Source organism: Aethalodelphis obliquidens, unplaced genomic scaffold, assembly GCF_003676395.1.
Source record: "Aethalodelphis obliquidens isolate GAN/ISIS:26980383/991018 unplaced genomic scaffold, ASM367639v1 scaffold120, whole genome shotgun sequence".
Taxonomy (NCBI): domain Eukaryota; kingdom Metazoa; phylum Chordata; class Mammalia; order Artiodactyla; family Delphinidae; genus Aethalodelphis; species Aethalodelphis obliquidens.
In genome coordinates, this window is record NW_020838064.1 from 923396 (window position 1) to 949653 (window position 26258).

The following is a 26258-nucleotide window of genomic DNA, read 5'->3' on the forward strand; positions in this document are numbered from 1 at the left end:
TAAATTTAAAATACAAACACCTCCTGTCTAGTTCTTACATTTAATTTGATGTTACATATTCAGGCCATCCTGGGAGGGGAAACACTGGTGTGCTGATATGCTCTAGGTGATTTCTACTTTGTTCAGACCTCTCCCACCTCCTCTGTACAAATATGCAATGAAATCATAGCAGATGGAAAGAAATCACTACTGTGATCACAAAATTCAAGGCTTGTAGCAAATTCCCCACTGTTAAGCTATGTCCAATCAATGCCCAAACAAGTCACTTCAGTCCTTGCAGTAGAGCAAAAGATATAGCCAGCTATTGGCTGTCAGGTAGACACACACTTAAGGAAGCCATCTGAAAATGTGGTAACAATTTAGAGCTCTGACTACTTTAAGTATGCAGAAAAACACACAATCTCTTATAACTCACAGGAGTGGATCATGTATAGCTGTATCTCTACTTGTAGCTAACTCAATAATCTACACCTGATTTAATGAACTCTGGGCTCTGCTTTCATGTGAAAATTTTTAAATCAATCTTTTGCAACATTTGTTCATAAAAGGAAAAAGACAACTGGAAACACCTCAAGTATCCACTGACAGGACAAAGGATAAACTGTGGTATTGTCCCATAATCTATCAATGTTCAGCTGTATACAAAATATGGATGACATTAAAACAAAAACAAAAACAAAAACCTAATGCTAATCCATCAATTATGGAAGTGGTAAACACATGCATGTACATACAATATAATCTCATTTATATGAAATTCAAAAACAGGAGAAGCTAAACAATATACCATTTAGAAATGTATCAATAAAAACTGTTTAAGTAAGTAATGATTAATTCAGAGCAGTGGTTGTGGAAAGGGAGATATAATTATGGAGGGACATAGGACTTCTAAAAGTTTTCTCTATGACTTATTTCACACACACACACACGGGGTTTTTTAAAAGTACTCCCCCTGGGAAGGGGGTGGGGGTGGGGGAAGGACTGGGATCAGCAGATACTAACTAGTATACATAGGATGGATGAACAACAAGGCCCTACTGTATAGCACCGGGAACTATATTCAATATCCTGGGATAAACCATAATGGAAAAGAATATGAAAAAGAATGTAAGTCTATATATATAAAAGAGTCACTTTGCTGTACATCAGAAAGTAACGCCACATTATAAATCAACTATACTTCAATTAAAAAAAAAACTATTCTCCCTGTCTCCTCCTCTGGATTTCTTGGTTGATTTACTGAGAAGAACACAAAGAAGCAAGAAACTACTGCTGGAACACGAGAAAACAAGTTTTGGCTAGGCCACACATAATAAACTTCATCCTTCATGTTAGTGCTCTTATCTTGTGCTTCTAAGGCATTTCCCCTGAATTTAGCATTTCCTCTAGTTTCCTCTATTTTGCATTTACTAGTTAAAGTCAGGTATATTTTTTGTCTCTACACTATATCTTTTAATAGTTTTTTCATTACTAAAGTTAATGAAATCAGTTAAGAGCAATATAGGAAAGGGATAAGAAAAGAAGGGATAAGAAAAAAAGCTACAAGGTAGCTTAAATAGGCTCCCCTGGTGGCACAGTGGTTAAGAATCCTCCTGCCAATGCAGGGGACACGGGCTCGAGCCCTGGTCAGGGGAGATCCCACGTGCTGCGGAGCAACTAAGCCCGTGTGCCACAACTACTGAAGCCCGCGTGCCTAGAGCCCGTGCTCTGCAACAAGAGAAGCCACTGCAATGAGTAGCTTGCGCACCGCAACGAAGACCCAACACAGTCAAAAGTAAAATAAATAAATTTTAAATAAATAAATAAACAGGCTCCCCCAACTAGTGGTGCTGTTGCTGAAACATATGAAAACCAAAGAACATACAGAATTAAGGGGACCAAAACATAAAAAATAAGGATTCTCAAGTATTTAATTACACTAATCATCCCTCAAACAGGCTATGCAGAATTGCTGTCAAAGAATTCCTTATAAAAACTGATGTTGTGACATGTGAATATTTTGTCTGTTAGAAATACTGAATACCATTCCACCAAGAAAAACTACATAGGTCCAAGATTAAATTTCTTAATCTTTTATGAGAAGAATATAGCAGGCAGTCAGTATTTAGCTCAAGGCCACAGCTCCTCCTTGTCTAATTTCTTACAGTATATTCTTCCCTGGTGTGAACCCTCAGTAGATTAAAGTTTGCCACCCTAGGCCCACTCATCCTCAAATTCTTAAAAATGAAGAAAACACCTTTCTCTATATTCTTTACAAGAAACTGACCACTGGCTGCCTTCCATGGGCTTAGAAAGTTCTCTTGTGTTCTAAGTAAAAAGAGTCCCCTTACTTAAATTTTTCATCTCAGGGAATTTCCTATTTCAGTAGTATTCTTGAGATTTTTCTGTACCTCTTTAAATGGAATCCAGCTGCTTCCAGGCTTTGCAGGGTTTGATGGTGTCTTCAGTTTTTCTAGGGCATTTTCTATTGCATCACCGTAGTTATCCTGAAACCACTTTTCATGAGGTGTTTCTGCAGGGGCCGCCGTGATGCTCCTCACATGCTCCAAAGCAAACACAATGGGCTTCATCAAAGCCGTGTGCTTCTCCCGCATGATTGCAATTTTCTCTTCTCTGACCAGAAAGACGTAAAGAGTTCAATACAAACAAGGAACAATTTAATTGTCAAGTGTAAGTAAACAGTATCAAAGAATAGTCAAAATAAAGTAATAAAATATAAGCAAGGTAACTGACTAAAAACAGCATTGCAAAAAATCCAGCATATAAAAGAGGCGCCTTCTCTTTTCAACAAGTGGTGCTGGGAAAGCTGGATATCTTCTTACAAAAGAATGAAGCTGAACTCTTACCTTTTACTATATGTCAAAAAATAAGTCAAAATGGATCAAAGACCTTAACATAAAAGCTAAGGCTTTATTTAAAACTCTTAGAAGAAAACAAAAGAAAAAATTGATAAACTGGGCTACATCAAAACTAAAAAATCATGTGCATCAAAAGACATTTTTTTTTGACTTCCCTGGTGGCACAGTGGTTAAGAATCCGCCTGCCAATACAGGCCACACAGGTTCGATCCCTGGTCCAGGAAGATCCCACATGCCACAGAGCAACTAACCCCGTGTGCCAGAACTACTGAGCCCACGTGCCACAACTACTGAAGCCCATGCTCTGCAACAAGACAAGCCACCGTGATAAGAAGCCCGCGTACCGCAACGAAGAGTAGCCCCTGCTCTCTGCAACTAGAGAAAGCCCACGTGCAGCAAAGACCCAACACAGCCAGGAATAAATATTTTTAAAAAAGACTTTTTTTTTCACTCAAGAGAGTGAAAAAGACAATGCATAAAACAGGGGTAAAATATTTGCAAATCATGTGTATGATAAGGGATTAATATCCAAAATATTTAGAGAGCCCCTAAAACTCAACAACAGTAAAACAACCCAGTTCAAAAATGGGCAAAGGATTCAAATAGACACTTCTCCAAAGGAGATATACAAATGGTCAATAAGCACATGAAAATATGCTCAACATTATTAGTCATTAGAGAAATGCAAATCAAAGCCACAAGATACCATTTCACACACATTAGGATGTTACTATCAAAAAGACAGAAAACAACAAATGTTGGCAAGGGTATGGAGAAATTGGAACCTAGTTTACCACTTCCTCTACAAGTTAAACATAGAATTACTATCTGACCCAGCAAATCCACTGGCTCACACACAATTAAAAGCAGGGACTCAAATAGATATTTGTGTGGTGATAGAAGCATTGTTTACAATAGCCAAAAGACAAGAGCAACTCAAGTGTCCATTGACAGATGAGTGCATAAATAAAACGTGGTATATCCATACGATGGAATGTTATTTAGAAGTAAAAAGGAAGGAAATTCTGATACATGCTACAACATGGAATGAACCTTCAAAACATTATGATAAGTGAAATAAACCGGACACAAAAGGACAAATACTATATGATACCAGTCACACGAAGTACTCAGAATAGTCAAATTCATAAAGACAGAAAGCAAAATAGTGGTAACCAGGGGCTGGGGACAGGGGAGAAGGGAAGTACTATTAAATGGGTACGGAGATGTTCGGGATGATGGATAAGTTCTGGAACTGGACATCACACTGTGAATGTACTTACCGCAACTGAACTGTACACTTAAAATTAGTTAAAATGACAAACTTCATATGTATTTTACATTAAAAAAAAAAAGAGGCAGCTATGTTTTTGGAGTGTAAGTATATGAAAACATACTTGCGTAAGGTATTGTTGTTCTGGACTCTCTTCACCTCATCTTCCAGCTGCTGAATTCGTCTCAGGACATACATGTGTTGCTGTAACAGAACTCCCAACCAGAGCTCATCCCAGAGAACAGTGACCCTGCGCAGCTCAGCCACGAGCATCTGAACCTGCACACACGGCACATCCAAATATGCTCATCTACAAATCTACACACAGCACAGTTCTGCAAACACTGGATATTGCAAGTGAAATGTGTGCATCTTGTTCATTAACCAATTAGAGAACCTTGATCAGTGATTCTATCAGTTAAGATTTATAAAACCAATTTTGGTTATTTTAAAAGCTTTACTCCTTGAATAATATTTCTGTAACAGTTTTATGGGTTTAGTTTTTAGGTGAGTTTTTTTGGGTGGGGGGGTGGTGACAATAAAAATTTATTTTAAAACATATGAGTTGGTTTTTTTGTACCTGTAACACCATAGTTGGGTTTGCAGAGGACAGTTTATCTACAATTTTGCTGTAGCAATCCTGCATCATGGCTTGGTCTTCATTCAATCCACTTTTAGGCTCATCCTTATTGCTATCTTGAGAAGCAGGAGGACTTCCTCCCTCACACTCAGAAACTAGCAATTCTTCTCCTTGAATATTGCCAAGTAAAGTTGGAATTGCAGAGGAAAATTTATTTCCTAAAGTGAAATGGGAGAATAAGGTATAATATGGATACTTCTCCATGTGCATATGTTGAGTTAGGGAAAACATCAATAATGTATTTGATCCCAGAGCACTCATTTAACTAATTTTGCCTTCTGTGCACTAAGCTGACCAAAGATCATGGATATTTTGCCTTTTTACAAGTTCAGCTTCTATATTTATTAATATTATAAGCTAATAAAAGATAAATGGGGGGGCTTCCCTGGTGGCACAGTGGTTGAGAGTCCGCCTGCTGATGCAGGGGACACGGGTTTGTGCCCCGGTCCAGGAAGATCCCACATGCCGCAGAGCGGCTGGGCCCATGAGCCATGACCGCTGAGCCTGCGCGTCCGGAGCCTGTGCTCCGCAACAGGAGAGGCCACAACAGTAAGAGGCCCACGTACCGGAAAAAAAAAAAAGATAAATGGGGGAAAATATAATAAATGAGTCTCAACAAATAAAGTGTTCCCCCAGCCAGAGCCCAGAACTTATTTTCCATCCTTGTCTGCCAGTTAATTCAGCTAGGTGAACCTGAGATTTCTCCAAGCCTTGGTGGGTTACTGTGAGACTGAAGATATCATGTAAAGCACACATCCTACTGCCAGACATGGTAGTTACTCACTCAATAAATGGTGTTATTATTGTTACTATTATTATTATGGAAAAATTACAAACTCTATCAACTCTGGAACATAAAGCTCAAAAAATTTTACCTATAAAACGTTGTTTGCAAACTCATTTATACTTAAAGTAGCAGTATTTTAAAATTCCTTACCTGAAGCCTGTGATTCACTACTAAGCGATATGGTGCCCACTATTGCAGGATACAATATGAGATGTGGGGAATCTTGAGCCACACGGCAGAGAAGGTTACAAATACTTTGGCGCACATACACTTCAGGGTGGTTTAAGCGTGAGAAAAGTTGTGGAATAATTCCTTCAGGATAAGAAAGAAAAATACTTTAAAGTTATTAAAAACAGTCAACATGGTGGAGGCAAAAGGATAAAACTTGATATATGTCAGCATAAGTTCCAAGAACCTCAAATTTCTCTCTGTGATAGCAAAGAACCATACACAATAGTTCTTGATTTGCAAGTTTAGTCAGGGTACAGAGCTATAATCAAAATCCTAAGCAATTCAAAAATGTTATAGAGAAATATATTTTCGTGAGTGCCTGTAAAAGAAGGCAGAAACAATTTTTTCAAAGGGTATATGAAAGTTTTTGAAACTTATTCTTACCACTCTCTCCAAAATTCCTTTTGTATATAAAAAGCTTCCGCCTCTCAGCCTTCCATTTCTCTGAAAGGTGGGAGGGAAGTGGTATAACAAGCAGTCCAGAGTGTCCTATGAACTAATATAGCTATTTCATAACACACTCAAATAGTAAACATAGAGGAACTTTTTTTTTTGGCCACGCCACTTGGCATGTGTGATCTTAGTTCCCTGACCAGCAATTGAACCCATGCCCCTCTGCAGTGGAAGCGCAGAGTCTCAACCACTGGACCTCCAGGGAAGTCCAGGGAACTATTATTTTTCAACAGCCTTATTATCTTCTACCCAGAAATAATTCTTCCTGAAACATTTAGACTATCACCTCTCCATGGCGCAGTAGGTGTTGTTTCCAAGCCATGTTCCAGATACTGCCTAAGCTCTCCAGCATGCTTCACAAGCAATCTGAGCAATCGCAACGTGGCCATCACAATCACGTCGTCCGTGCTCTGCTCTGCTCTGTGACTTAAATGTAGCCGAGGGTCATCTTCATCTAAAGGAATCTAAGGATGAAAAACAAAAGGAAAAAATAAGACAATTCAGAATACTGCTTCCATCTACGAGAAAAGAAATTTCAAATAAACTTTCCTAACAGAACACTGTGCTACCTACCTGACCAGCATTGAGTTTAAGGAAGGTAAAATATGCACTGCAAGATAGTTTGTACAGGCTGAAGATTCTATCTACAACTTTCCTCCACACTTTAATAACTCCTTCTGTTGCACTTTCATCAAGTTCTGAAAGCCATGGGCAGCTTGATATTAACTGACGCCAGATAACATCAACCATGTCATCTTCCTCATTATCTTCACTTTCTGTTATCTGAAGTGTTATATCTTCATCCTGAAGAAAAATAGGGCAAAAAAAGTTGCTATTTTTGGGCACAAATTAAAAAAGGGAGAAAGGTACGTGATTTTCCTAATATATGCAAGCATTTTCTCATTTATGAAAGACCAAAATACTCCACATTTAGTGTTATACATATTAAATCAATGTTACTATGCTTCTCTTTATGATATACTCACTAACGTAGCTAATGATGAAGGATATAAGCATTTAGCAAAGATCAAAGATTTTGATTTGGGGAATTTAAATGCTTCAGAGTTACAACATAATACTCTGCCTGCAGAGAATTACCTTACTCTCTCTACAGTACTGCACATGTACTTAACACCAGCTTTGACAGACACTGATATATGCTGAAGTCTAGAGCAAGAACTAAGTCAACACAGTTTTATCTCAGCAAATAAAATGCAAACTTCTAAAGTCTACAACTAAATACTTAATAGTTATAACATTCTAGAATTCATAGAACTTTGAGAGGGGCGGGAGTAAATGCTACAGACCATCTAGTCCGCTGGTTTTCAGCTATGGCTGTATATTTAGAATCACCTAGTAAAACTTCAATAAACCCTCCCATCCCCAACACATACACAAACGTTCCATCCAGAATATGTGGAGAAGGGCTTAGACACTGGCATATTTTAAAAGCTTCCAAGCCAGTATTAAGAATTTCTGATCAGAAGAGCAATTAAAAGAGAAATCTATATAAAACAAACTTTGCCTTTTTTAACAGGACCCTAAGGAAATGACTTGATTTCTCAAGAAATCACATTCTTCTTATTAGAAAACTACTTTAACTCACTTTCATCTTATCAAAGTTTCATTTGAAACAAAACATTTAATCAAGTATATGTGATTTAGAACAGTGAACTTGACACTATTTCCCCCAAACACTGTATCATGTTTTCCTTGCCTGAATCCCCGCTGGCCGACAAACAGCCTGACCAAGAATACCATATACTCTCTCTTTTTCTTCTTCGGTTATAGTGTCTGGGAGCAGATTCTGAACTTCAGATTTTTCTCTAGGCAGCAGACGAACACCTTCTCCCTGACTATAAAAATAAAACAAATCATCAGTATTTCAGCAACCTAAACTTTGCCATGTCAGCAGAGATTTTAAATCTCTAGTTTGTGGGCTTCCCTGGTGGCGCAGTGGTTAAGAATCCACCTGCCAATGCAGCGGACATGGGTTCAATCCCTGGTCCAGGAAGATCCCACATGCCGCAGAGCAACTAAGCCCGTGTGCCACAACTACTGAGCCTGCACTCTAGAGCCCACGAGCCACAACTACTAAGCCCATGTGCCACAATTACTGAAGCCCACGCCTAGAGCCCGTGCTCCACAACAAGAGAAGCCACTGCAATGAGAAGCCCGCTCACCGCAACCAGAGAAAGCCCACGCGCAGCAACGAAGACCCAATGCAGCCAAAAATAAATAAATAAATAAAATAAATTTATAAAAAAAAAATCTCTATTTTACAATGCATTAAATAAATTACACATTTCAACATACATACCTAGCATTGTCAACCACCTTTCTGCCCCACCTGTAAGCCCAACTAGCCAACGCTGCCCAAGATTTGGCTACTTCAGGCGCCTGTACTGAAGATAGGTGATACAACTGTCCCAAAATGAAGTCAGGTTCTCCAACTCCAATATGTACTGCCGTAGTGGAGAAAAAAATAACAATGTCACATTCATAAATTTCTAATGGCATTCCCATTAACATTTTAGGATTTTACTATCTGCAAATAATAAGTTCTATAACGTTATATGGTACATAATTTGATAAAGCACACATTTGTATTATGCTTTTCTAAAAGGCTAATATGTTGAAATGAATCACTCAGCTTCCCAAGTAAGCTTAAATTATCACCCTGTAAAACACATCAATGTCTTTCATGATACTGAACTTTACGAACAGTTCAGGTGTCAGATGTGTTCTAGAATGTCTTGTATTTTTGAATCTGACTGGCCATTTCCTCACAATTAGATTCAGCTTAAACATTCTGGCAAAAATGACAGATAGGTGATGAGTATACAATTTCATTCAATCAAAGATTCATGAGGTAAATATCTTTATTTCCAGTTTAGAAGTGAAGAAATCTCCTGCTATAGTGCCACTTGCCAATATGAAGATTTATAATGATCACAAGACATATCCCTTGTGAATAAAGATGGCTACAGTACATAGATTAGAATTACTTAGTAAGACCAATGTAAGTAACTACAAATCTAGGCTTCACAACAACAAAATGAACGACATGAACAAAATTCTCATGTTTCAGCAAAAAGGTTAGTTATCTCCCAATCTGTAAAACCTGGACAATGGTGCCTACCATAACAGGCACTCAAACACTGAATGAATTAACTATCCTATTTGTCGAGTATCCTTCTGTTACTAGCACTAGTGTCAGGATGTGAAACTTGAACCTTTCTGTAGTTTCTGTGCTCCACCAGTCAACGGGACCAGAGGCCACTATTCTGTAACTTTGTTGTTCCTCCTAGCATGAGGTAGAATTTTAGATATCACAGGCAGGACCTTACTGCCAGGAAAAACATCAAGGTCCATAAAAGCACCATGAACTGGGGAGGTGGGAAGTATGGCCTTGGAGGCGGAGTTCAGTGACTTCCACAGTGGCATCAGATGCTAAAGAAATGTGCTTTAGTCACTTCTGGGCAATATAATATACTAAATTTCCACAGAGACAGTTTTTGTGGCCAATTATAGCCTGCCTAACACTGTAAACTTTAAAATAGGGGGAAATAACTTCTAAAATTAATATTTTAAAGCTAATCAAACATATCCTACCTGTAGATTCGCTCTCGATCCGAGGATACTCTTCTTCCATTGTATTAACAGACGGTAGTTCAATTAGAGTGAGTATGTTTTTAGATAAAGTAGAAAGACCTGTCAAGTTCTGCTGCTGCTGAGCTCTGTAAACCTGTTTCAGCTGCCCTGAAATTTCCTTCCATTCTGCCTGGATCCATTTAGCCAATGTCAGAATTGACTTGGCAACAGCATGTTCAGCCTTGGCAGACTTGCAGAAAGATATGGCGCAGGAACTCAACATCTCCATTGCGTGTGTTGACTGGCCTATAAAAAATCAAAACACCAGCCCTTAGAAGCCTTAGAAGCAAACAAATGACATTTTTTCAGGATAAAGTAATATTTTAAATTCAGTGATAACCAATGATTTCTGGAAACATTTCCTACTTTAATAAACAATAACAAAATTACCTCTTTTAAAAGCACCAAATTGCAGAGGTAAGTCAATTACATATAACTTACTCTTCAGGACCCAAATTTTCTGCAACAGTTGAAAAAAATCAACTTTTCTATTATTGCCTTACACCATACACAGTAACATTCACACACATGATTTTTATTATAGTCGCGTATTAATCATAATTCATTTTACTAACCTGCTGTATATAGCAATTTGGTTTTTTCAATGTCAAGTTCAGGCCCCCATTTTTCATCCATTTGACCTTGAGTTGATAGTTTTTTAAAATGCTGGACCAAATCCTGCGCAGTGGTGGTCTTTCCCAGCTGAACCTCACTACACTGTGCCAGCAGTCTTGTTGCAAGTGACACATTCCCCCGTTTTCTAGCAAATTTTGCTGCTGTTAGACCTAATTCCATGAGATGGCTTCTAACTGGAATTGTTTGTTCTGGAGAGAAGAAAATGTTTTATTAGTCCTTGCCTGGTCTAATCCCAGATTGCAGAGAAACATGGCCAAAAAATTTCTTCCCCAACTATTCCCTTCCCCACTACCTCCCTAAATAAAGATAATTCGTTTTTCATCATCTTTAAATCCCTAACAGCTAGCATAGTGCTTGGCATACAATAAACAATAAATGTTTGTTAAAATAAATGTATACAACAGAGTAGACAAAAGTAAAAATCGTTCAGTACAAGAAATTTAACTTTTGGGCTTCCCTGGTGGCGCAGTGGTTGAGAGTCCGCCTGCCGATGCAGGGGACACGGGTTCGTGCCCTGGTCCGGGAGGATCCCGCATACCGCGGAGCGGCTGGGCCCGTGGGCCATGGCCGCTGAGCCTGCGCATCCGGAGCCTGTGCTCCACAACGGGAGAGGCCACAGCAGTAAGAGGCCCGCGCACCGCAAAAAAAAAAAAAGAAATTTAACTTTTTAGCTTCTGAATCGTTTTAGTATAAAGAGCCTAAGCCAAGGGTGAGGAATGAGGGTAAGGCTAGACCATCCCCTCTTCTTGAGTAAGTACCCTCTGCCCTTCTACCATGCCATTCTCTCCTGGTTTACTCCTACCTTTCTGAAGAATCTTTCTCAGTCTCCTTCTCATCCACTACCCATCCATTATAATTGGTGTTCCTCGGGGTCAGTCCTAGGCTCTCTACTCTACTCTGCATACTCTCCCTGGACAATATCATCTGCTCCTGTGGCTTCCATTACCATACAAATGCTGATGACTCTTGAATCTTCATCTCTAGCCCAGACCTGACATCTGAGTCCCACCTGCCTACCAGTCACCTATACTCAGGTATTTCAAAGGCACTTTAACCTGTGTTACATGGAATCCGTTTTCCACCACCCTCCAAAGCTACTTCCTTCTCTGTTTTCTCTTTCTCAGGTAAAGGCACATGATCAACTTGGCTACCTAAGCAGGTGCCTGGCAGTCATCTTAGCCTTTACTTTCAATCCTCATATCACATCTGCTTTTTTCTGTCCCTACTGCTACTACCTTGGTTACCTTTAGCAGGGACTTCAGCCTAACTGGTCCCTCTGCCCCCAGCCTTAGCCTCTTCTAATTCATTCTCCAATCTGCAACTGAACTGATCTTACACAAAGGTAAATCTGATCACTTAACTTCCCTTTCAGGCCTTCCCACTGTCCTTCCGATAAAGCCCCAACTCTGAAATTTGGCTTATGAGGCACTGATGCTTACACTGCATTCTAATCTCAATCTCATCCAGCTTCATCTCTTCCCATGCTCCCTTAGGCGAGAATTGAGAATTGAGTCATCTAAGAATCTTTTACTACTGCTGCTGGACTTCACACATGATATTTTCTCTAACTACACCAGTCTGCCTTCTTTCTCATCTCTACCCGCCCCTTGGTCTCAGCTTAAATATTACTTCCTCCCCGAGTCCTTTTCTGATTCCTAGGATTAAATCGGTGCCCTTGTTGTGCTATTTTAAGCACCATGCATGTGCACTTCCATTTAGCACACTATATTGCTGCTCCTTGCTTGATGACAATTTTCCCTGCTAGACTCCAGAATCTCTTTGGTCCTAGGAATGCAGAAAAAAGGCTTGTCTTGTTCACCATTACATCCCAACTTACAGCGCAGTACCTGGCACAAAGCACATATTTTGATAAACACTTGCTGAATAAAGAAAGAAAAGTAAGGAGGAGTGAGGTTCTGTCTCCAAATGTAACTACTGGGTTACTGACTTTTTCTTCTCAGTTCTAAAACTTATTCAATATGGGAAGGATGGGAAAGGAGATGATATTTGTATTCCTATTATATGCCATGCTCTGTGCTAGGGCTTTTATATACCTTGTCTCATTTCCTATAATCCTTACAAGAATCTCATGAGTGGGGCAACCCCCATAACTGAAAAGCAAAGCGACTCAGAAGTTTAATGACTTGCCCTAAGGTCCCTCGATTTGCAAGTGTTGGGCTAAAGATCCAAACCCAGGTCTATCTGGCACTGAGGGTCCAAGTGAGTCACAGTTGCCAGTAATCACCCTGCATACCCCAGCATTGGCTTACTTAAAATTTAAAACTCAAATTTACTCGGTAACCCTAGCGACCAGATTTTTGACTAATTCTACAGAATTCTGGCAACTTTTCTGTATTAGAGCGAAAAGGAAATTGCTAATATCCCTTTAATATGACATTTCTTTCTTAAATATGAGACCTATGAATATTGATACAAATACTAATTCTCTAACTATTCAATTGAAGCATTTAAAACATTCACGGTACATTGTATCTGACAAAGAATTTGAATCCAGAATATTTAAGTCTTATGACTTCATTAAAAATGGCTAGGAGTTGAACACTTATAAGATATACAATGGCCACTATTCAAATGAAAAGATGCTCAATATCATTAATCATCAGGAAAATACAAATAAAACCACAATGAGATACTATTATATTCACTCCAGTGACTAAAATTAAAGAAACACTATAGCAAGTATGTAGATGTCAGAAGGAGTGTAAAATGTACAATCACTTTATAAGAAACTGCCGAACTATTTCAAAAGTTAAACCATATGACCCAACAATTCCAATCCTAGGCATTTACTTAAGAGAAAGGCAAATATATATCCACCCAAAGACCTGTACATGAATTTCACAGCAGCTTTAGACATAATAGCCCAAATTTGAAAACAATTCAAATATCCATCAAAGGATCAACAGATAAACAAATTGTGGTATATTCATACAATGTATATTCATACGATGTATATTCATACAATGGATACTACTCAACTATAGGAAGGATGGCACTACTGACACATGGAACACAGGGAACCTTAAAAAATAAAATGCTGAGCAAGAGAAGCTAGACACAGAGCATACTGTACCATTTATAAAAAAAACTTTAGTAAAGATGAGTCTAATCTATAGTGATTGGAAGCAAATCAGCAGTTGCCCAAGACAGGACAGATGGGAGAAATGACTGGCAAGAAGCATAAGGAAACCTTTGGGGGTGAGATAAGTATGCTATATCTTGACTGTATTGGTGGCTACACAGGTGAAGAAATGTCAAAAATCATGAACTATACACTCAAAATGTGTAATTATATCTCAACAAAGCCATTTTTTAAAAAAAGCTAATTACCTTTTATTTTCTCCAACAAATGACTCTGGTACATGGTATATCTTAATGCCTGCATCCACGGCCTGACATCATGCTGTTTACATGAACGCAAAGCTTCACTGAAGAGTGGGATAAGACAGTCCTGCCAGAGAAAAACCAAAACTGCTTAATGTAAACAGGCTCCTTATATGACCCCACAGGTCAGCTACTTCAGATCTACTCCAGATTTATCTATTAAACGCTCCCCTTTCTTCACTGTATCTTCTAATTACAAGAGAAAACAACACGCTAAAGAGAAAAACCTATGTTTTGCCAAAAGAAAAAACTTTTTTCAGAATATTAAGTCCAATTTATCATTGTACTTATCAATAAAGCAGTCACATTTTGATAAAAAAATAAACAGCTCATTTACTATAAAGCAGAAGCTAAGTTACAGAAAAACATAAAACTACTGCTTCATAAACAGATTCTCAAAGATTATTTCCCTTGGCAAGGGCCCATCTTCGGTTAAACTTTACCCTATTTGGAAGGAAGAGGCACAGTCTCTTCTTTTCAGTCAAATCTGAAATTTATATAATCTGGTATACATTTACGTAACCAACTCCTCTTCCAAAAAAAGGGAGGGAGGGAGGGAGGGAGGAAGGAAGGAAAGAAGGAAAGAAGGAAGGAAGGAAGGAAGGAAGGAAGGAAGGAAGGGAGGGAGGGAGGGAGAAAAAACCCTAAGCAACCAGCCATCCTTGAGATTATACATCTTAGGTTCCATCTTCCTCACATACTTCTTCAATAAAAATTTGCCTGAAAATGGAATTTTAGATTTCTGGATTTACTTACTAGCTTGTCCAAAAAATGCTACAAATGCTATTTTTAAAACGTGAAAAACAGCCTTTGTTCCACACTAATGCCTATTAATGTTCAGAAGGATATCCTGGTTAAAAATACACATATACACACCTCTGTTGAAAGTCTGCTAGAAACTGTGTTCTCCAAAGCAGAAGAGCAATACAGCTGTAAGGTACTTAGAACTGGCAGAGACTGTGAAACCGTTAAAGTAGAAAGTCTCAGTGGCCCAATAGCTATGCGGCAGGTTTGCTTCAAGTACTTCACCACGTTTCTGAAAGAAAATATTTACTGCTAATTAATAAATAAGATTTTCCAACTTGCAACCACTAAAGGGATAAGGCAGTGTGATAAGATGCTACTATACTGGCATCCAAAGTGGGGAAAGAAAAAGGAACTGCCTGCTCTTAAGTAAAATGACACAAGCAAGTCAAGATATCAATATTAGCTTTTGGGGATATAAAACTTCTAATTTTACTTAGTTTCAACCTCTGTATATTAGCAAGTGACATTCACGTATCATACGACTTCTACAACTAAAATGAAGCTATCATGACTAGCGCTACAGTGATCTGGTAACTGTCTCACCCCCACCAATCTACACACATTTACCATAAGGTACACATAATGCATATTTACCTCCTTAGGATGACACTTACTCAGTTATAGACTGCCACTTCTGGTCTTGTTCTATGTGGTTTAAAGCAGTTGCCAAACAAACAGAACTTCTCAACAACTGAACTTCAATGGACTTCTGAAGTTCCCTTGGATCTGGACTTAACATGTTAGGAAGCAGTTTTTTCATATCTACAGAAATTGAATAAGTTCCACTAAGTTAATTCGCTTTTAACAAGATACCTTGACAGTATTAAAAAACAATCACCAATGAATACCTCCTTTCATGTTTAAGTTCATATTTAAGTTCAGGCAGTTTCATATTAAGTTCAGATACTATGATTAAGCATTTCTGGTAGCTATATAAAAATACTTCACATAAAATAATACCTCAGACCTCTCAAAATGAGTTCAAAGACTCAAAAATCAGTAAGTCAACCTACCACTTAAAGGGGCAAACACTGAATTTAGCAAGTCAACGTTAACACACAAAATATTCATAATACTAACTTCAGTATTACATTTTACAAAATGCTCCAGTTGTGACAAAGAACTTAATTAATGAACCACATCAAGATGTCAAGCAAGAAAAATATTTAAACACAACTTGCACTTTTTCAAAGAAAATGGCTAGATAAATCTCTAAGTGTTACAGTAGCCTTTCTTAGTTTGCTTAATTTGAATTAAACTATTTTTTATTTGCTAAATCAAAGGTAAAGGGAACAGCCCTAATTTTTTGCTTCACACTCTGCCCCAAAAAATGTACAGAAAAACTTCCAGATTTTCCACTAAAATATACTGTCAAACATTTTAAACAACTTGTTCATTAAAATACTTAATTTTAAAATTATCTCAAATACCTATTTTTTCTTTTGATCCTCCAGCAAGTAGATTGATATTTTCTCCTGGTAACAATTCTAATTGCTCAGTACATTCAACAAACTCTCCAGATTCAAAACTGCTTAGTGATCTGTAATTAAAATATTGGTTAGCTCGTTTTACACTCTATCCAGCCTGTGGAACCATTCAAAAATACAGAACAAATTCTAGAAAAAGAAAGCAGTTATACAGAATTCCTTTGATGAAAGTTCCTTCCACGTAGGCCACCATTTTATTTTTACTTTGAAGATGTGACTACCATCTTAATTAGAGTGGCAAACTGGAAAGTCATAGCTACAGACATTCAGTTTAGCATACTCAACCCTCCATGTTTCCTTCCTCTTTTTGCAGTCTGTTATCCTTGGGGGCCCGACCAAAACACTAACAGTAGAGCTCTGCAGGGCAACTTCAACATCTAGTTCTCCCCAAGCTACCACTAAATTCCCTGCATGGCCTCACTGCTCACCTAAAGCGCAAGCCCCAGTAGGTCTCCTATTCTATTAATCTCAATCTGATATCCTACTCCTGCCTTCTTTCATTGCTGGCCTCCCTCCTCCTCTCCCTTTTCCACTGTTTCCTGGAAGCTGTTTCTCTTCTTTCAAAGAATTTTTCCTTCCCTTCTCCTCACCTTACCTGAAAATGGTACACCTCTGGAACTCCTTCCAATAGTCTGTAGCTTCAATGCCAGGATGAGGGCCTTACCCTCCTAGCAACCCACTGCTACTTCCAGATCTTGCATTCTGTTCCCATTCCTATTACAGCTGTTCTCCAACCAACATGATGATTTACAGTTTCTCAATTTCCCTCTTTTCCATTAATCTCTCATCTTTTCCCGTCCCTCTCACTATGTCACCTCCCTTACATTTCCAGCACTGAATATAGCACTGGAAATGTACATCACTTGACTGTACCTGCTTCTACCTTAATAAACCCCAAGCTTGGATCAATGCAACCACCAGCTTCTCAGGTGAGCCATAATCACTTGGCACTGATGAACTGTCTCGGTGTGGTGACCAACACACTTATCATTTCTGCCACCACAGAAAAGGCAGGTCTGCTGTGTCCCCACTATGCCCTTGCACTTTCAGCTAATGACTGACACCTCAGGAAAAAAACAAACACAGACTGTTTTCATTTTCTCTACCTTTACCCCCCAATCCACATGCACTCCCCAAACTGTATATATCCAACTTTAACTGCTTTCCTTGAGGCACAGGAAAGGTGGAGTCCAGTTAATCCTTCAATCACTCTTCTTTACCCTGCTTCTTCAACCTGTCTTCTTATGGCTCCTTCCCCAAGGCTTAAAAGAACATTTAATCTCTCCAATATTTATAATAAACACACAGTACTCTGTTCCAGCCACAGCGTTCTTTCCTTGACTTCATTACCCAATTAACCTAACTAAAACTTCATTTTCAAGTTTCTCCACCACTCCACAGTATTCAACCTGGCTGCTTCTCCTTCTCTCTCTACAAAGCTCTTCTTGCTCAAAGTCTATGAAGCTCCCGACAAGGATGACTATTCCTGTCTGGTTCTTCTGCATCTCTAACATTGCCTTCCTCAATGTCCTTGTGTTTTCTTCAGCAGCTTCTTCTCCCATCCCTTAACAAAGATGCTCAAAAGGACTCTAACCATGGCCCTCTTTCTTTTTCACTCACTCTTCTCCAGAGCATTATCTGTGGTTTGGTGGTTTATGAAGGCTCTGGAGTATAAAGAATGAAAAAGAAAGAGGACCTGTAAGTATCACCTATATACTAATGATTCCCCAAATCTCTCTCAAGCTCAGGGTTTTCACCTTAGTTCCAAATCCAATTCTTAACTGCTTACTAAAACAATCTTGTCTGCATATTTCACATACTTTAAACATACTTCATTGTTCTCTGTGTGTTCCTACTTCAATTAATAGCATCTGTTTTCCTCCCTCTACCTTTGCCCCACAGATCAATGGTCTACATGCATCCACGCTGGCCCTTTACCTCCAGTCTCCTGACAACCCAGCAGAGTGGGCCAGTAAGTCAGATCATGCTATGCCTCTCTTACTCAAATCCCACCTAAGATTTCCTACCTTATTGGGAGTCAAAGTCTTTTTCAGAGTTCCCACCTACTTCTCTACCCTTATCTCCTATTATTCACTCTGCTCCAACCACAGTGGCTTCCCAGGCATTTCCAGAACACTCCAAGCCTATCATCCTTGCATCAGGTCTGTTTCAAGTCTGTGCTCAAATGACGTCCTGATGGCATTCCCCAACCTAGTCTGTGTGTCTCCTCCTCACTAGAAGGTCAGCTCCTCAAGGGTTAGAATTTGTGTCTGTCGTACACAGTGCTACACCCCAGTGGCTGGCACTCAGTACGTGCTCAATGCAGAAACTACCCATTAATTCATTTACTCACTACAAGCTGAGCTCCTTGATGGTGAGGACAGCTAATGACCCTTATCATCCCAGCGAAGTGTCTGGGACACAGCCTGTACTCAAATTTCGAATTAAGAGATTAATAAATGCAGAGAGGAATAAGGGAAAAACAAAAAAGGGAGCTTAATTTACAAATGTCATGAACTCTGACCTCTTTATAATAAATGTTTTTGATATATTCACACCTAGTTTAGAAACAAAGCCATCAAACATTATCCTTTCTAAAGCAGTGGCAAATTTCTCTTTATATTCATCATGATTTTAGAACAGGCTCTGAGAATCAATACCAAATGACTGTTTCAACATAGAAATCTGTCTTCCCATTGCATGAATACCCACCTCACCTCTAATGTTGGTTTTTCATTGTAGTCATTTTTAGAATGGCAGTATTATTAGAACTATAACCATCTTGCCATAGTAAATATGGACAATTTTAATATTTTTCTGCCATAAAAGAAGACTTTAAATTTACTGAAAATTTGTTTAATGGGGTAAGAAATCCTTACTTTATGTAGTTGAAATCAGCTTTTAGGTTGAGAGAAGTACTGCTGGTACTCTTTTTCAAGTCATGGATAGCATTCTGCCATTCCTGTACAGCAGTCCAATCAGCAATTGAAATGTAGCACTCACATGCTTTATTTCCCAAATAATTTATAACCTCAGGAGAAGAGTCAGTTGGTTTGGACAGCACAGTTTTTCTGGATTCACCTGAGTGAAAGTATTTCATAAAATAGAGAGAGAGAGAGACCCAAAGCGGTTATAAATATTTCAAAGAGCAAAGAAATCTAAAAATATACAGTAAGATCATGAGCACAAACTATTTGACTACAACTTTTTATTTAAACCCTGAATGCTCACCATTCAAAGAATGTTTGGGGCTGGCACTGTTACGCCCAGCATTAGCCAATGTGAGAACAGATTTGTCGAAGCTGGAGATGCAGCAATCAACACCTGTCATGGCACACAGGTGCTCCTGGTACTCCACAGAGGCCTTTTCAAACCTTCAACACAAGTTCAAACAGTCTTATTTTTTAATTATCCACATACTTCATTTCTAAAAAAACTGGAAAGAATGAGTTAATGAATTGAGCTGAGACAATGAGTTGATTATTCTGTGTGGGGTTGAGCAGGCACAAAATTAGATCTCTTCCTCACAAAAAATGAAAATAAGTTCAAAAATCGTTAAATGTTTAAGAGACAGTATAAAATAACTAACAGAATATATCAGTATTTAATCTCAATGTGTGCAAAGACTAAATAGAAAAACAAACACAAGAAAAAAAATACATAAAGTTAACAGATCTAATGACATCATAATTTGAAACTTCTGGGCATCCGAAAAAAAAAGGGACTTCCCTGGTGGCACAGTGGTTAAGAATCTGCCTGCCAATGCAGGGGACACAGGTTGGAGCCCTGGTCGGGGAAGATCCCACATGCCGTGGAGCAACTAAACCTGTGCTCTAGAGCCCGTGAGCCACAACTACTGAGCCTGCGTGCCACAACTACTGAAGCCCGCACACCTAGAGCCCATGCTCCGCAACAAGAGAAGCCACTGCAATGAGAAGCCCGCGCACTGCAGCGAAGAGTAACCCCTGCTCATCGCAACTAGAAAAAGCCCCCACACAGCAACAAAGACCCAACACAGCCAAAAATAAAAATAAATAAATAAATTTATTTTTTAAAAAACATGAACATTAAAAACAAATTACCAATCAAGAAGTTAGCATCAATAATCTTGGTGTATAATAAAATCTCACAGATCAATAACAAAAAACCGAGAGGCCACAAAGACATAATCTATGTTTTTAAAAATCACAAATGGTCAATAACATATGGGGAAAGTTCTATTATTAATAAAGAAATGTAAATTAAACATTTTCACTAATATGGTGGCAGGGTTCTTGTTTCTCAGTAGCCCTCTGTATTCACAAACGTGCAGGGAAGAGGTGTTACTCTACTGTTAGAGATACAAATTGGAACCATCTTTTATGTAGGGTAAATTAGCAATAGTTTATATCATATGCCTTATGGTCTATAGCCTTTCTTCTAGTAAATCAACTTGTAGGAATGCATTCAAAGAAAATAATCACAAACAAAAGCAAAGAACTAAGTACCATGGTGCATTAAGATTAGTAAAAACATCACAAATAACCTTGCTGTCCAACAATAAGGAACGTTAAACTATGGTGCGTTCCCAAAAAAAAGAAAAAAAAATGTGTTGTTAAAAATCACATCGTAGAATATTTAACACGGCAAAATATTTTTTTAAATATTGCCGAGTAGAAAAAGCAAAATCATGAGACCAGCAGAAATACTGCTATTCTGTGAAAAGGATAAAAAACTATATATAAGAGAAAAAAGAACTAGAAAGAAGGCATATATGTACACCAAAACTAACAGTTACCACTAAGAGATGGAATTATGAGCCATTCTTTTATTTTCCCTACATTTTCCAGATTTGGTGAAACTTACATAAGCATACATAGAGGCACGGAATGAGTTTACCTAGAGCAATGAGTTTGAACATTTAGTGCACAGAGCTAATGAGCAAGAACTCCGGCCACAAAGGGCAATTTGTATCAGACTCTGACATAAAAGGTTATCAATTAAGAATCAACATTAAGTGTAATTAACATTTAATTACAATGTTAGTCATTAATACAAAAAAATTTAACATAGAGAAATCCTATCACCCATTTCCTTCCTTCCAACTTACCTCCCTTCAGCCTGTTGGGCCACTGAATTAATCCAGAGAAGATTTTTTCCAATGACGGAAGATGACCAGGCAGCAATTCCCTGTATAGCTTCAGGACAATGAAGTTCACACAGTGCTTCTACCACCATCATGATAGTTACTTCCAATTCATTCCCCTGAGAGTGGCATTCAGAAAAATCAATCACAGACCTCAATACCTTCAAAATTCAAATCTCTACTAAATTTACAACTACCGATCACAATCTAAAGCCTGAAGTCAAATTTATTTAACAATTATTTTTACAACAATGAAACTGCATTATTGGAATTACCTAAAATGTTACATATAATGCAGATACAAAGGGCGGTGGTGGTGATGGACCTTAATAGCACATGCGCGTCAGTCTTTACAAAACAAACTTACTTAAACATTTAAACTGTGGCATCTTTGGGAGTAACACGTGAGGTAAATATAAAACAAAAATTAAATAACCATGAATTAAAGAATGCTTAATTTTATGTCTTTGAATATTGCCTACTGACATTACCTTAACTAGTAAACATGTGCAATTTTTGGATTCCACTTACTTAGTGACCCTACTTACTAGCCAGCACATTTCCCTACATTATAACATTATTAGTACTATACTTTTACATCTATAATAAAATTATTACTCTCTTATACTTAATCATTATATATTATTATAAAAATTCTTTCTTCTATACACAAATTTCTTAGAATTACCTTTAAAGTTCTAACCCTTAAGCATAAGTAATGAATATTTTCATTCTAAGTAAAAAATATGAATAGGTGACCCTGGAAGTTACTGCTTGTATAAAAATACTGGAACAAAAGCTTTAAAAATGAATAGAACCGGGCTTCCCTGGTGGCACAGTGGTTGGGAATCCGCCTGCCAACGCAGGGTACACGGGTTCAAGCCCTGGTCCGGGAGGATCCTGCATGCTGTGGAGCAGCTAAGCCCATATGCTACAGCTGCTGAGCCTGCACTCTGGAGCCCACGAGCCACAACTACTGAAGCCCACGTGCCTAGAGCCCATGCTCAGCAACAGGAGAGGCCACCACAGCGAAGAGTGGCCCCCGCTCTCAGCAACTACAGAGGACCTGCATACAGCAGAGAGGACCTGCATACAGCAGCGAAGACCCAATGCAGCCAAAAATTAAATAAATGAATAAATATATTTTTTTAAAAGTTCATTAAAAAAAAATGGGGGCTTCCCCGGTGACACAGTGGTTGAGAATCGGCCTGCCAATGCAAGGGACACGGGTTCGAGCCCTGGTCTGGGAAGATTCCACATGCCACGGAGCAACTGGACCCATGAGCCACAACTACTGAGCCTGTCCATCTGGAGCATGTGCTCCGCAGCAAGAGAGGCCGCAACAGTTAGAGGCCCACGCACTGCAATGGAGAGTGGCCCCCGCTCGCCGCAACTAGAGAAAGCCCTCGCACAGAAACGAAGATCCAACAGAACCAAAAATAATAAATAACTAAATAAATTTATATTTTAAAAAAATGAATAGAAACTTTAACTTCTTTCATCCATAGATTAGATCATAGCAAAGGAATTAAGCCCAAATTTTTCTAATTAACAGATTTAATTAACTCCACACACACACCACTTTACCTGAGATGAATTTGTCTTCATTTCTGTAAGCAAGTCGAAGCCATGTCTCACTGTCACAGCAGGCTGTCCTGCCAACAATCCAACCCTCATGATGGAGAGTCGGATCCGAGTCAGCCAGTCTTGACAAGTTTGGCGATTAGTATAGAAAAAAGTCCTAATGACCTTTAGACGAGAAAGCAGAGCTCAGGACTGGTTCAAATTACAGGCAGAGATGTCTCAAATACACATAAAGCATATACATAGGTCTACTGCGATTTCAGCTCTGCATGCACACACTGCCAGGTTTGACCACGAAACTGACCAAGCAACATTCAGCCCACTGAAACCAACCTTGGGAGGTGATGTTAATGCATTGGCACATCCCTCATATGCATTATACATTAACTTCTCCAGGTTTTCCAGATACTGCAGAAGAAGCACAAGTCTAAGCTGGTTGCTACTGTGGCCTTCATCATTGTCTGCAGTTGTCCACTGACTAACATCTTGATCGGGGTTTAATGTGTGAGCTGCAAGACTTCTAATGATACCTAAAACCAAAAACAGCATTCCAAATTTAAAAGGAATCTTCAAAGATTCTAGAAGTTCTTAGAGATAATTTCACAAATTCACATTTATCAAGTATCCTCTGTATATTCATCATTTAAAAACAAAAGTCCCAACAAGATCTTTTCATTTTTAGAGGAAAAAAAATATTCTCCACACAAATCCCCTAAATTTGTGAACAAAAACACATACAACATGATTATTTAATAAAAGTTTATTCTAACAAACATATCTAAAAGATTAACTGATAAAGTACTAAAGAAAAAAATCGTATACTCTCAAATTTTTGCTTTAACAAGATAAGAAATCCATTATTTCTTAATGTAAGCTTGAAAGTATTTACATCACAAAGTTTGAAACAATGCAGAGTCAATTAATTACCTTCAATTGTCTGGAAGGTATCCTGAGCTCTGCCCAGTGGGGTTCTCAACTTAGAAAGGACAGTGAACTGTGCTGCTTCCCAAATAGCCCACTGCCAAAGGACAGCATCTGTCTTTAGTAGATTGCGGGGAATTGTTGATTGGTCACGTTTATCCAGTCTCTGGCAGCTATAGAACAATCTTTCTAACCAATTGTCCTTCCTGGGAAAAGCAGTTTCATATTTAACAGACAATGATAACTTCGTTAAAATAAAAAAAAAAAGACAAAAACAAAAAACAAACTGCAAGGGAAATGGGAGTAGGGGACTACAATCTTCCCTACTTGAAAAAGGCAAACATGTAAAATTGGGAAGCATTATGTCCCCACCTCTCATTTTAAAGAGGTCTTTTAGAGCTGAAATAGGATGGGGTATGGTATAGACAGATTATTAGGGTAAAAGGCTCATGACAATTTGGCTATCAGGATAAAACATTCATTGCAACTAAAAATCTCCAGAATGCCTACGCCCCCAGGCCCCTCCGCAAAGCACTGATGACTAGGTCAGATCAGTTAACTGTCAACTACATTTCACCATCACTGTCAGTTGCAAAGCCCATTTTTATTTCTTCAGATGCCATCTTCAAAGCAATTCCTCCTACTACTGAAAACTTAAAACAACCCATTTGAGAAGAATATTACTTTCTACTCTGCCACCCCTGACATATTTTCTCCTCAAAACTGGGCACAGGGTTAAGACATTCATGTATATTTAAATTACTTTTCCCAGATGAAAGAGTCAAAGAAATAATCTTACCCTGTTCTATGAGAGTTCCCATACAAAATAAAACTAATAACATCAGAGAAATCTTGTGGGTGGAATGTGTTACTTGGCGCTTTACTCATGTGACTTCTTAATGCTAAAGAAATTTCTTGAATTTCTGTGTGGTTGTTATTGCTGTAGACAGAAAATAAAGTCACTGTTATGCAAAATGTTTTCGTTAAAAAGTTAGTTCATACTGGAAATGAATCATTTCCCTGCCAACTAAATTTGAAAGTAAAAACTGATAAAATTAAGACTTAAAAAATACATACAGAAATGTTACAACTTTGAAATTTAAGGTTCTTAAAGCACCAAAATTGACCTAATTTAAAACTATAAAAGAATACAATTTACGAATAATAACTACTGAGAAAAATATTTTGACATTATAAGTATTATTCTGTAGCAATTATCATCTCTTCAGTCACTGAGAAGTGCCATACAAGATGTGATATTAATCCACTAACAGGCAACTTGTCTTTTCCTGAACTAAACATTGTGGGATGTCTTTGCACCAACATACCTCAAGACAACATCTAAAGGAATTGACTTCAATAGCTTTCCAAATGCTTGTCGAATACGAGTTCCACTATGGACTAGTTGAACACGGCAAACATCAACACACCTACAAAAAAATGAAATAGATAATAGAAGTGTGGAATATTTCCAAGGATCAAAAGGGCCAGGGTCAAAATATTGGATCTTTAATCCATACCTCTGTAAAAGATCGTCTGGTAATGAAGAGGACAAAGCATGTAGACTGCTGCATGCTTGTAGACAGATATTCACATCTTCGACAAGAGCTATTAGAAATTTAAAGACACTTTCAGCTTGCCAGAAGAAATTATATGCCACTATGTCATAATTTTCTGAATCCATTCATTTCAATAAACAATGAGTGCCTACTATGGATGAGGGGCTGCTCCTGCCTGGAACCATCACTGGCAGTAACATTTGGGAAAATGATACTCTCAACAAAACCCACTCAGGGTGACTAGTCTTAACCCAAATCTTTCTCTGAAGGAAACTTTAAAAGTACATGGAATGTATAAACAATCACATAAGCTTAAAAATGTGACAATCACTTAAAAACAACTTGTTTTCCACATATTAAGAATGGCAAAAAAATTAAGACAGATTATGCATTTGTCATTAAAATGGGGATGATACATCTCCAGTCATGAAAAGCACTCAAGTGACTATCTTTCTGCCATTAACAAAGATCTCTTTTAAGCACTGATTAACAAAATTAAATAATCTCAGATTCTTACTGTTGGCTAAAAGGCCTTTGCAAAATTTATGGAAAGATGGAAGAGAGAATAAAGGTGCGTATGTTTCAGACTTCCTCATTAAAACAGCCACTTCCAAAGCCCAGGTCATTAATAGTTTCCTGAAACACAAAATATACAGTTGATTTCACATTAAAAAAAAATAGAAAAACACCTTGAAAAACCTATTCTTTTTACATTAGTTTTCTTTTGGTCTTTTAAATACCTCAAGCGATAAACAAATATTAAAACTAGAGAAATTCCTTTGCCAAAACTGTCTTTTAAGAAAATCTCCCCAAACTAGCATAAATTGTAGCAAAAAAT

General features: G+C 38.1%; 1 protein-coding gene across 4 annotated transcripts in view; it reads right to left on the reverse strand.

Annotated features, from left to right (window-relative positions):
- SMG1 (SMG1 nonsense mediated mRNA decay associated PI3K related kinase) overlaps positions 1–26258 on the reverse strand; it is a 97604-nt gene that overhangs the window by 27661 nt on the left and 43685 nt on the right. For all 4 annotated transcript variants that reach the window (XM_027098126.1, XM_027098124.1, XM_027098125.1 and 1 more), the window contains 24 exons: positions 25938–26056; positions 25382–25469; positions 25190–25291; positions 24661–24801; positions 23868–24067; positions 23274–23470; positions 22944–23105; positions 21321–21475; positions 19463–19605; positions 19111–19312; positions 16175–16284; positions 15359–15506; positions 14814–14973; positions 13884–14004; positions 10472–10720; positions 9858–10142; positions 8563–8707; positions 7960–8098; positions 6816–7046; positions 6529–6706; positions 5709–5870; positions 4712–4929; positions 4256–4410; positions 2391–2613 (listed from right to left, as the gene is read on the reverse strand). In XM_027098126.1, the coding sequence (XP_026953927.1) occupies positions 2391–2613; positions 4256–4410; positions 4712–4929; positions 5709–5870; positions 6529–6706; positions 6816–7046; positions 7960–8098; positions 8563–8707; positions 9858–10142; positions 10472–10720; positions 13884–14004; positions 14814–14973; positions 15359–15506; positions 16175–16284; positions 19111–19312; positions 19463–19605; positions 21321–21475; positions 22944–23105; positions 23274–23470; positions 23868–24067; positions 24661–24801; positions 25190–25291; positions 25382–25469; positions 25938–26056 (4033 nt within the window). The remainder of the gene's footprint in view (positions 1–2390; positions 2614–4255; positions 4411–4711; positions 4930–5708; positions 5871–6528; positions 6707–6815; positions 7047–7959; positions 8099–8562; positions 8708–9857; positions 10143–10471; positions 10721–13883; positions 14005–14813; positions 14974–15358; positions 15507–16174; positions 16285–19110; positions 19313–19462; positions 19606–21320; positions 21476–22943; positions 23106–23273; positions 23471–23867; positions 24068–24660; positions 24802–25189; positions 25292–25381; positions 25470–25937; positions 26057–26258) is intronic.